Source organism: Malaclemys terrapin, chromosome 11, assembly GCF_027887155.1.
Source record: "Malaclemys terrapin pileata isolate rMalTer1 chromosome 11, rMalTer1.hap1, whole genome shotgun sequence".
Classification (NCBI taxonomy): domain Eukaryota; kingdom Metazoa; phylum Chordata; order Testudines; family Emydidae; genus Malaclemys; species Malaclemys terrapin.
The window spans coordinates 22,402,244-22,413,525 of record NC_071515.1 but is presented as its reverse complement, the minus strand read 5'-3'; the positions used below and the strand labels follow the sequence as shown (position 1 = coordinate 22,413,525).

At 41.6% G+C, this 11,282-nt stretch overlaps 1 protein-coding gene across 2 annotated transcripts; it reads right to left on the bottom strand.

Annotated features, from left to right (window-relative positions):
- Positions 1 to 167: 167 nt before the first annotated feature.
- Positions 168 to 10,372, bottom strand: CLK1 (CDC like kinase 1). Of its 2 annotated transcripts, XM_054044597.1 has the most exons (13): positions 10,263 to 10,372; positions 8,182 to 8,339; positions 7,715 to 7,943; positions 6,452 to 6,542; positions 5,987 to 6,053; positions 4,763 to 4,879; positions 3,241 to 3,407; positions 3,070 to 3,164; positions 2,851 to 2,980; positions 2,326 to 2,408; positions 970 to 1,049; positions 556 to 646; positions 168 to 471 (listed from the first exon to the last, which is right to left on the bottom strand). In XM_054044597.1, the coding sequence occupies exons 2-13, from the start codon at positions 8,337 to 8,339 to the stop codon at positions 325 to 327; spliced, it is 1,455 nt and encodes a 484-aa protein (XP_053900572.1). In that variant the 5' UTR covers positions 10,263 to 10,372; the 3' UTR covers positions 168 to 324. The 2 variants fall into 2 exon arrangements, with proteins under 2 accessions (XP_053900572.1, XP_053900573.1); XM_054044598.1 differs by lacking the exons at positions 6,452 to 6,542; positions 8,182 to 8,339; positions 10,263 to 10,372 and having other exon boundaries at positions 7,715 to 7,733.
- Between the last annotated feature and the right edge of the window lie 910 nt (positions 10,373 to 11,282).

Below are 11,282 nucleotides of genomic sequence, written 5' to 3'. Positions count from 1 at the left end.
ACAAAGAATTGGTTTAAGGGCTTATCACTATACACCTGGTAAAACTACATTAATGCTTAAGCTAGCACCTTCCCTGTGTAGATGAAGGTTTATTAGTGTATTCAAACTCAAAGTACTTGACCATAGACAAAACACAGGCAGTCAAGAACCACTTTGGCTGCATAGAAGCCATTTCAAGAAGCTTTATTGAAATAAACTTAAGTGTTCAAATAAACATGGTCATGATACAAAATGACATTTACAAAGCTAACTGTACAAAATAAATACTTGTTTTGTTGACTGACACAGTCTATAATCTGCTCTGGAGAATTATAAGTGTAGATTTTACTTATTTTCCTGCTTTAGAGCAGAAAAGAAAGGGTGGGTCAAGGCCTCCTGAAGAGTAATTCTTTTGGCTGGGTCATACTCCAACATTTTTTGAATGAGGTCAAACAGATTCTCATGGTCCAAATCTTGACAAAGCATGAACTCCTGGAAGGGGAAGGGAGAAAAAGTCAGTTGAGAAACTTAAGAGTTGACTTCTTCCCACAAAGAAAAATTGTTATCAACTCTTACCTTGAGTGGTTTACAACGTCTTGAAACATATCTACCTGCAGAACTATGTTCATCCCAGTCCAATTGGTTATGGTGGAAATACTTGCGCTTCCTGTAGAGTAAGAATTGTTTGAAGCAATCACAAACCAATGTTCTGGAACAGTAATATGACCATAAACTCAGGCATCTATAAAGAAAACTAATCCTTTTGTAAGAGGTTAGACATATGTAAGTAATTACAAGGTCCTGAGGTATCTGTGCCCCTCAGACACTTGTATGCATTTTCCCCAATCCTAGTAAAGCCAAACAGTGCTGTTCTCTGCTTTACTAAACTATCTAGATTAATCAATACATGAACTGGAACTTCAGATGAAATTGGATTTTAAACCAAAACATATTACAGAAAGAAGAAAGGTTTAAGTATAAATTAATTACCTGGTTTTCTCTATCATGTGAATTGGTAAAGGCCCCAGTATTCTCTCCATCATTGCCAAATGCTCTTTACTATCATGTGTCTAAAAGAGTAAGAGTGTTGAACTTTTAAACAGATTAGGGGATGGTAATTCACCAAGAGATGTTAAGGTATTTTTCCCCCCAAGTTAACAGCAGAAAAAACATTTAGTATATTAATCCACACATACAATTGTAAAGTTTTCTGATTCCTATTTTGATAACTGGGTTTTCACTGATCAGAAGCTTATTTGTAGGTGTCAACTTCCACAAATCATTTACAGCTAAATGTTATCACAACACTTCCCTCACATTGGCAGATTAAGTTCTAAAATACCACTATCAGCCTTCAGTACTAGAATTTGAGATGGTGGTGGGCTGTTTTAGGAGAAGCTATATGTTTTTATCTAAACTTACAAACATTCAGAATCCCACCCATCTCTGATATTAAACACACTTTCAAGCAAGGCTGAAGTATTAAAGCTTTATTTTTAAAAGCTACCTTCTCTCCATAACATCTTGTTCCTACTACAAGCAAATCCAGGAGACTGGCCTTTTTTGGGCCATTTCTAAACACATTTCATTTTAAACATAGCTTGCTTCAAAATCATTAAAATAAAGCTCACAGTTGAAATAGATGCATTGCTCCTTGGCAGTGCCTCAGTAAAACTTTATACCTGCTAAGACTTGGACCTCTCTAAGCAGTGTACCTAAACTATTGCAAGGGAAATAAACCACTGAGCTAGCCCTCCCCTGGTTCTAAGTATTGGCCTGCTAAACGCAGGCTTGTGTGCTCAATCCTTGGGAGGCCCATTTACAGATCTGGGGCAAAAATCTGCTTAGGGATTGGTCCTGCTTTGAGCAGGGACTTGGACTAGATGACCTCCTTAGGACCCTTCCAACCCTGATATTCTATGAACTCTGGGACTGGAAATTAAAAAGACCACAAACTGTTTTACTTGTTTTCAGTTTTAAAGCTACATATTTTAGTTACTGATTTAGGATCTTGAATCTATTTGCTGAAGACAAGACAACTTTTCTGATCCGTAAGTAACATACAGTGAGAACAAGCTAGTTTGGGGGATTTTTTTTAAAGTAGCAAAATATTTACTGCTATGTATCAATAACTATGTTGGTGGTATACTATAATGTGCCTACATAGGCACAGAGAAGCTTCACAGTGAACAGGGGTCATATCTGTGCCGCTGTTATTTCTCTTCATATTGCCATTACAAAACAAAAGGACAAATTGTTTCCAACCATCAGAATGTCTATAGACAAAGTTTTTCCCCCATTCTCTCCCCCTCACTCTGCATATAAAGAATTTTCATAGTTACCTACCGGAAATACTGTGAATCCAAGGTAATACTCTATGAGAATACAGCCTATGCTCCAAACATCACAAGGCTGTGACCATCCCAGGGCTGTCAAGAAGAAGAAACATGCAAAGTTCATACCCAAGAGCAATACCCATTTTAAGAGATATTAAGCAGTTAATCTACTCCCAAGTGATGTTGTAGACAGATTAATAAATTAAACAACTTTATATCCATTATACTATGATGGCAACTGAAAACAGTTCTCTTTCTAGCAAGTAAATGGCGTGCGGAATAGAAATCCAGTGTAAGTTTGCCAAAATGTTAACTATCATATTGTAAACAACACCAACCCTAGAAAAAGCAAGTACCTTGGTTTGAAAATGCAAACTGACCTCAAAAAAATGCTGCATATCAGAATCACTACTTAGGGCAATAATGTGACAAAAAGGTGCTTCAGAATTAATAAGCACTGCAGACGAGTAGAAATTAAAGTATAATACAATATTTCCAAATAAGCTGGTTTGAAGTTAAAAAAGTGTTTTCTGACCTAAAATAACTTCTGGAGCTCTGTAATGTCTTGTAGACACCAGTGTACTGTGATGTTCGTCGTCATATGTTGCACTTCCAAAGTCCACAAGTTTGATGTCTGGACTTTTTAGTGTCCGTTCATCACGTTTCTAAAATGAAATATACACCATTAAATATATGAACAGAATAATCCCGAAAAATATGTTGTAGTGAGAACAATTTGAAACTACAGATTTACCAGTTTGGGGTTATACTCTTCTACGTAGTCAGACTTCACAAATAAAATATTTTCAGGCTTCAGATCTGTATGAGTCAATTTGTTCAAGTGTAAAACTGCAAGAGAAAATGAAAGTTATCAAACCATTTAAGATAGTAATTTCAACAACTGAAAAATATTAAACATACTTACAGTTTACAGATTTGCAAATCTGATATGCCATCTTCCTAATGTGGTCAAGTCGAAAAGGCAAAAAACTATTCTCTTTGATAAAGTCGTAGGTACTAAGTCCCAGTAGTTCAAAAACAATGCAAACATGACCATGATGTTCAAACCATTCCAACATCTGTACACAGCGACTGTAAACAAACAAAAAAAACCACCTAGTAAAATGTACTGTAATAGACATACAGCAGATATGCAAGTGTTATAAATGCTGATACTGTGTTCATAAATGGCTGTATTTGACCTGAACAGTGAGTATGGAGTTATAATCCCAGTATATAGTAAGATTTTCCTGTATGAATGTACTGTTCTAGCTTAACTGGGAGCTAGAAGAACTAAGGAGAAGGCAACACAACAATTCCAGATAAGCAACCTCCCAGCTAACAGGGACAACCACAAGCCAACTGCACACTTCTAAGCTCCAGTTCAAAGTGACATAGCCCAGAGGTCTGGGTCCTCCTGGGAGGCTGCAAATGAGTGAGAACAGAACTCCAGGGTCTAAGCCGGGGTGGGCAAATTTTGTGGCCCGAGAGCCACATCTGGGAATCGAAATTGTATGGCAGGCCATGAATGGTCACAAAATTGGGGTTGGGGTGGAGGGTTGGGATGCAGGGGGAGGCTCAAGGGTGCAGGCTCTGGGCAGTGCTTACCTTAAGCGGCTCCCAGAAGAAGCGGCATGTCCCTTCTCCGTCTCCTACATGGCAGCGCAGCCAGGTGACTCTGCACACTGCCCCGTCCGCAGGTACCGCCCCTGCAGCTCCCACTGGCCAATGGGAGCTGAGGAGGGCAGAATGCAGAGCGGAGCCCCCTGGCTGCCCCTACACATAGGAACTGGAGGGGGGGCCATGCCACTGCTTCCAGGAGCCACGTGAAGTGGCCCTGAGCTGCAGCGGGGAAAGCCCCAGCCTCCACTCCCCAGTGGGAGTCAGAGGGCTGGATTAAAATGGCTGGCGGGACGTAGTTTGCCCACCCCTGGTCTAAGCATTAAAAAACTAGATCCGCTGAGGCAATCATGGTTAGTACCGGGGGGGCTGCTACAAAAGACCTGGTCTGAGTCTGTGAGAATCATGTGATTCCACTCTGAGCCAGATAGTGCTTACTACAGGCCAGGGAGGGGGATCAGAAGGGGTGTCAGAGGTGCATTTCACCCAGCAACTGTAAACTAGTCAGTAGAGTTTACACAAATAGAAATAATTTTGTAGAGGACCAGAAGTATACATAATTAAATAGCAAGTAAAAACATGGTCCCCTACTCTGAAGGGTTTAAAATCTAGATTAATAATGAGATAGGACACTGGGGAAGATAATAAACATGGGAGACGAAGGAATTACAAGAATAAAATTACTGGATTATTTAGGCAGTACAGTGTCAATGTAATACTAAAATTACAATTATGGTTTAAAGAAAGTCAGAGGAATTTTAGAAAGGAGTCAAAGGAATGAAGAAATCCTAAAACCAAAATATTTTCCATTCTAATTCTATACTTACAATGTGTTCTTGGGATCTGATGCATTTAAATGCTCCAATACCTGTATTTCTGAACGAGCTGCTTCACAATATCTATCAACATTTTTTACTATTTTCACTGCTACGTGTCTACCTTCCCTGTAAAATAAAGTTTTTGAATCGTTAGACAACTGCAGAACTATAATTACAGCATACCATAACACCCCCCCATAAGTTTCCTTTACAGCAGAATTCAACTGCAAAACTCCCAGTTAACTAGCAAATGATCATAAATAATGTTTTTAAAAATAGTGCTTTTCATCCTTAAAACTAAATTCATGTTAAATTTCATACATTCAGACACAAAACTTAATTTTTCCCCACTGCTAATTTTCATTGTAATGTGTTAAATATGCCCAATCATAAATTATGTTGCACCTGTGTTAGTTTGATTTTATCCTACCACTTTATTTTTATAGTCTTTATGTTATGTACTAAAACAGTCATGTGGGTTCAACATGATAGCAAGTTACAGACTATATACAGCTCTCTCTCTGTCCCATGTTAGTGTTGGATAAAAGTTTGATATACTAAGATGTGGTGTCTGTCAGCCATCTTAAAACTTGGGATAGTCAAAAATTGAAAAGAACTGTAAATCCAATGTCATAAGTGGGTAAAAAATTACATTCTGAAGTGAGATATTTGCAAATGAATTATGTAACCGTTAAGACTGTAGACTGGATTACACAATCAGATATAAACAGGTGCTATTGCCTGTCAATTATGCAGTCCATTAATTGAATGCAAATTTATGTATTCTTGATTTAGCAAGTGCTTATTATATACAGGTAATCAAAATATTAAATCGGACTGCACCTTCATAAACAGTAACCTTGCAACTGTGTGATAGAATAAACTTTTAAAATCATGCTATTTATTGTTCTGTAGATAGGAGAGATACTCAGATATGCACATGAGCAACTCTCAATGACTCATAATGGAAGTCAAGTACAGACAGCTGTAGCATAATTTGATCCTCTAACTGGTGACAGCTGAACTGTAGTTTCCCTGTATCAGTGCCATTATATATAAATAGAAAAGCAATTAGTACAAAGACAGTCAAGAAATAACTAACCCGAAAAACAACAAATTTAAAGGGCCAAATAAAATTTGAATACATATTTACTACAAATGCGAAACCATTTTGTAAACTAGGCCAGGCTGGCATGGACAAGAAAGTTACATTTATAAGAAAAAATGACTTACGCCTTGTGATCTATGCACTCCACAACTTTTCCAAAAGCACCTTCGCCCAGAGTAGCAATAATTTCATCTAAAAGAGAAAAAAAATCTCAATCCAAGAAGTAGTGATAGTCTAATTAGTTATTCACAAAACTAAATTCTATCAATGCAGATTAATCTAGGCTGTGCCTCTATAAAAGTGTAACTAAACATCTCTAAGCTAGAATATTTATTCTATTGAACAACTCATCAAAACAGTTATAGCTATGTCATTCCAAATTTCATTAACTTCATTTACTATTTTGGAAAATGAGTATCAATGTTTAATTTCTAGAGAAAGAAAAACAATCCCCCCACAAAATAAAAAAAATAAATAAAAATGAAATAAAATCGAGAAAGAAAGAAAATACTTCCAAAGCCCCTGACATCTTATTCTAAAAGAAATTATTCTATCTGAAAAGTTAATAAATTTTGAAAAATATTCTATACATCTTGCACTTAGTACGTCTCCACTCTGACAGATCAGGTGACCCTCCTCATCATCCTCTACACTCCTGGATCTTTTCCTTCGGTGACTCTTCTGGAAACGGCATGTGGGCGGCACCAAGATCATCCAGCCAATCAATAAACCCGAGTGAATTCAGGGCAGAATACGAAATTCATTCAGCGGGGAGATATTCAGGCATTCAGATACGCGCCAGGCCACAAACGGTTGGCAGGAGCAATTTCAAATTCAGTCCCCAGAAATTCACAGGGCACATAGTTTATGTTACAGGAGAAAAACATGGCAAGGAACAGATTTTCAGATAAGATACTCAAAGTGGCAACAAAAAATTACAACACAATTGTTTTTTTCTTTTAAAAAAAATGGTTCACTTGAAGCACTGAAATTTATTTTAGGATTGCAGTGTCCTTATTTGCAAGTCTAATGCTGTAAAAACAGCAGGATTTATTATTTACTGGTCTATATAAAATAGCCTTGTGGCCAAATTAGAATACCCAAGTTAAACAAATCTCAGTTTAAAGTATTCATCAGAATTAAACATTCTTCTGAGTAATATTTCAGAAGAAATAAAAAAGTCACAAAAAGATAAATCTACTCCAAGCTTCTTCAGTTAAAGAGTTATCATAAAAGTATAAACCATATTGTCTTCAACTGTTCTGTCAATTAAAGTTATGCACAACTACATTAAGAGATCAGACAGCATGCCCTGCCAGTGGATAGACAGCATGCGTGTCGGATACTCAAACCCATACTGCACTTAATTAACAAAATGTCTGATAAACAACAGTTGCTAAAAAAAGACTGCACATATGTGTCTCCTTGTTATTTCGAAGACATTAAAGTTACTAAGTTTAACAAAAGCAAATTTAAGTAATAGCTTGTACATAAATGGTTTGGATTTTGAGCAAGATGGAAATATGTACCTTACATGACCATATAAAGACTTGCATTTTAAGATATATGAGGGGCAATACTTATGTTTCAGATAATTTTTAAATAAAGGTAATTAATCGGTGGTTATTACTCATTCATCAGTGGAATTCTATCTGAAACAATTATACGTTCTAGGGTTTAGTGAGTAGATCTGTGTGAAATAGAAACTTCTCATTCAAGGGGGGAAAAAAAAATAATCTATTGTGAATATTAGCAATAAAACCATCCCGAACTCGCACACTTGACTGCTACTGCTCAGATGAGAAGTTATTTTCCTAAAATAAAATAATCAAAAGTTTAAAAATTACTCATACCATTTGTGAATGATGATGTGAGGCACTGTGATATGTCTTGTGTTTTCTTTTATAACTACTCCTCCCACTATGGCCTGAAGACTTGCTACTGTGGTTGTGATAACCATTTTCATGATCTCTGTGATGGTGCCCATTTTCATACACTTGACTGTAATCACTTCTATATTCTTCAATGTAACGCCGGTCATGATGATCTCTTTCATTTATGGATCTGGCTTCCGAATGATGACTAGAAATAAAAAACAAGTTAATTTAATTGACATCAATTTATGTCAAGTAGAACCATCAAGACAATTCTAACTGGAAGGCTTCACTCTTGAAATATCTGCAAAATACTGCATCAAGAAAATACTAACAAAACAAGTTAACAGATGATCTGCTTATGCACTTACTGAAATTTAAACTTAACAGTTCTTAAAACTAAGGATTAGCAGTTTACCACGATTAAAAATCCAAAACGTATTTACCTATCAGAAACTTTGGAGTGATTATGTTTGCAGCGCTTGTTCTCCCGTGCACTGCTGTGTGATCTCTTCTTTCTCTTATGGCTGCTGCTGCACTGTCTGGAATCCCAACTTTCCTTTTCATCCCAATCAGGATACTCGGTTCGTTTGGAATGCCGCATCTGTCAGAGACAAGCCAATTCCCCCTTTAAATTACATCCCAAATAGTGTTACAATTTACCAATACAACGTAATATAAATAGCACACTGATCTAAACTGCTAACAGAGATTAAAATAGTTCGTTTTCCCAGTGAACTTCATGGTTTTGTAGAATTATTTTTGCTCCACCCCCTAAATGTGTTTTTTGTCTAAAAAAAAAAAAAATAAAATCAAGATCTCTATATAGAGACATGGACCAACCTCTTATAGGAAATTTTATCAACTCAAATATTCTTACTCTAGCAGGGACCACTCATTCTTCAAATTCCACCCCCCATTAAATCAATTTTTGAGCAAAAAGTGTTTACCTCAACATCCAGCCAACATGCTTTTAAAAGCTAGCAACGTACTTAGTGTATTTTTTAACAGATTTAAAAATATTAAAGCTAATATTAAAAAAATATATAATACGCAGGTTAAGAAATGAGTGTTTGCACATCTAGGTATAGTGCCTAGATAATCCACAAATACAAAGTTTGTTTTAAAAGTCATAATATACATTAGTACATAATTAGCAATAACCCAAATTTAGGTGAATACATTTAACAATATGGTTAGTTTAGATATCAGAATCCGAATACGCTGGTACATCACTCATGAAAAGTTACACAGAGAGCAGCTAGTTGATTGTGGAAAGCAAATATAGCAATGAGTGAAGATTGTCCCTAAGTAATTAAGAATTTAGGGTAGGTTGTACATTTAGAAAATACAATCCATGAGGAAAGTATTACAAACCTTCCTCCTCCTATTACACCTACCAGAAGCTCTCAAGCCTCTACCAAAATACACTGTGAACTACTTAAATGTACTCAGTCTGATTAATTTATTGCAAAGAGGGAAGAGTAGGAAACGGAAAAAAAAAATCACTCAAAGCTTCTCTCCTAGCCCACCTTCAGCTATAAACCAATTCAAGTTCCTAACACACACTCCTGCCACACAAATACAATAAATATGAACCTGACACCTTGTATCCCCAGCTAGAGATTTTGCAGTGCCTGCAACGCTGGCAATCCTGCTGCCCTTGTACTTTCAAGTGCTCTTTAATGTATTAGTCGGACGAGTCAGGGGAGGGAAACCACATTCCCCTTCACTCTCGACTGGGGACCTTCAGCTAATCCTTCCCAGGGGCGCTCAGCACCGGGCTTTCTTACCGAGACACCCCGTAACTCCCCACGAACGAGGCCGGAGCAGGCCGAGCTGGTCACCTCGCTACACGTGTTAAGCCTCTTCCAGTCCCGCCTGCCCCAACGGGTTTGCAGCCCATCGTCCCTGCCCCGCGGCTCCCCCCGCCCCGAATCCCGGGGGCATCTGCTGCGCCCCCCGAGCGCCGCCACGTCCCTCCTGGGCTGGGGAGGCAGCCGAGCCAGCGCAGCCCCGTCCGGGGGCGGGAGGACCAGCTTGAGCCGGGTCTCTCACTCGCGACCCAAAGCCCTTGGGGCGAGGCAGGCCCATGCCCTGGCCCCGCGAGGCCGCGGCCGGCGCCTCTCCCCACGGGACCAGCCGCAGCCATTTTCTCGCCGCCCGGCGCAGGCAGACAGAACATGGCGGCGGCGGGGGCGGGCGGCTCAGACCCGGATTAACGCATTTAACGGCCGCCACAACCCCAGCGGAGCCGTCCCGGGGCAGGGCGGCTGCATGAGCCGGAATCAGGGTCGAACCCACAGGGAACAAGCAGCCCCCCCCCCCCCCAGCCGTGCAGGGCGGATGACGGCGACAGTCCCACGTCTGCCGAGGTGGGGGCAATACCCCGGGCTTCGAGCAGGGGCCGGGGCGGCGATGTCTGCCCGTCCCCCGCTAGATTGGGGCAGGAAACGACACCCCCACCACAGACACACGCGGGCGGGGGACAGCGCCCCCCCAACTCCGCTTTACCCCAGCGACTCACCGCTCCGGCGGGTGCCGCTGCTACCTCAGGGGTCTGCTGGTGCTGAGCCTGCGAGTCCGCCCTACACACAAAATGGTGCCGCCGACTGCTAGAACCTTCTGGAGCAGGGAAGCGCGTCACACAGAGGTGCGCATGCGCGGGCCCGTCCGGCGGCTCTGCGGGGAGGGAGCGAGGGGGGCGCGCGCGCCCGCAAGTCGCGGAGAAAAGCGCGTCCTCGTGCCTGTTTGTACTTGCGCGGTGCGCTTAGTGACGTCAGGGGGAGGCTCTCGGTTTCTATGGCTGCCCCGCCACATGGCCGATGCCTTTCTCTGCCAGTGGCTCCAGGGAACATCTCCAGAGAGGGGCTAGTGGGCCGGCCGGGAGAATGGGGTTCAGTCCCTCCTTAGCCCCCCGCTGAGGAGTTAACAGGCCCCTTCACCGATAAACAGTGTGTCCCACCTTGTATTTAGCTGTGACCCTGGGCATGGCTACACGGCAGTGAAAGACCTGTGGTTGGCCAGGTCAGCTGATTGTGGGTTGTGGGGCTATAAAATTGCAATGGGTTCAGGCTCAGGCTGGACCCCAGCTGCGCTGGACTCCTGCGGGAAGGGAGTAATGATGTCTCAGAGTGTGGCTCCAGTCCAGTCCCGACTACCTACACTAGGGTTACCATATTTCAGCAAGAAAAAAAGAGGACGGGAGGAGCCCCGCCCTAGCCCCGCCCCTGCCCCTCCCACTTCCCGCCCCCCCAGAACTCCCAACCCTCCCCCGTTCCTTGTCCCCTGACTGCCCCCTCCTGGGACCCCTGCCCCTAACTGCCCCCCAGGACTCCACTCCCTATCTAAGCCTCCCTGCCTCTTGTCCCCTGACTGCCCCAACCCTTATCCACACCCCCACCCCCAGACAGACCCCTGGGACTCCCACGCCCCATCCAACCACTCCCCACCCCCTGACAGCCCCCCCCCCCAGAACTCCCAACCCATCTAAACCCCTCTGCTCCCTGTCCCCTGACTGCTCCGATCCATCTCCCCACCCCTGCCA

Bases quoted from the DNA above. Each gene is read 5' to 3' on its own strand.
- CLK1 (XM_054044597.1), bottom strand. From the start codon at position 8,339: ATGCGGCATTCCAAACGAACCGAGTATCCTGATTGGGATGAAAAGGAA. The intron at 4,880-5,986 runs GTAAGTCATTTT...TTTATTTTACAG, and splicing joins GAGTGCATAGATCACAAGGC to GGAAGGTAGACACGTAGCAG. The intron at 647-969 runs GTAATTAATTTA...CTTACTCTACAG, and splicing joins CACATGATAGAGAAAACCAG to GAAGCGCAAGTATTTCCACC.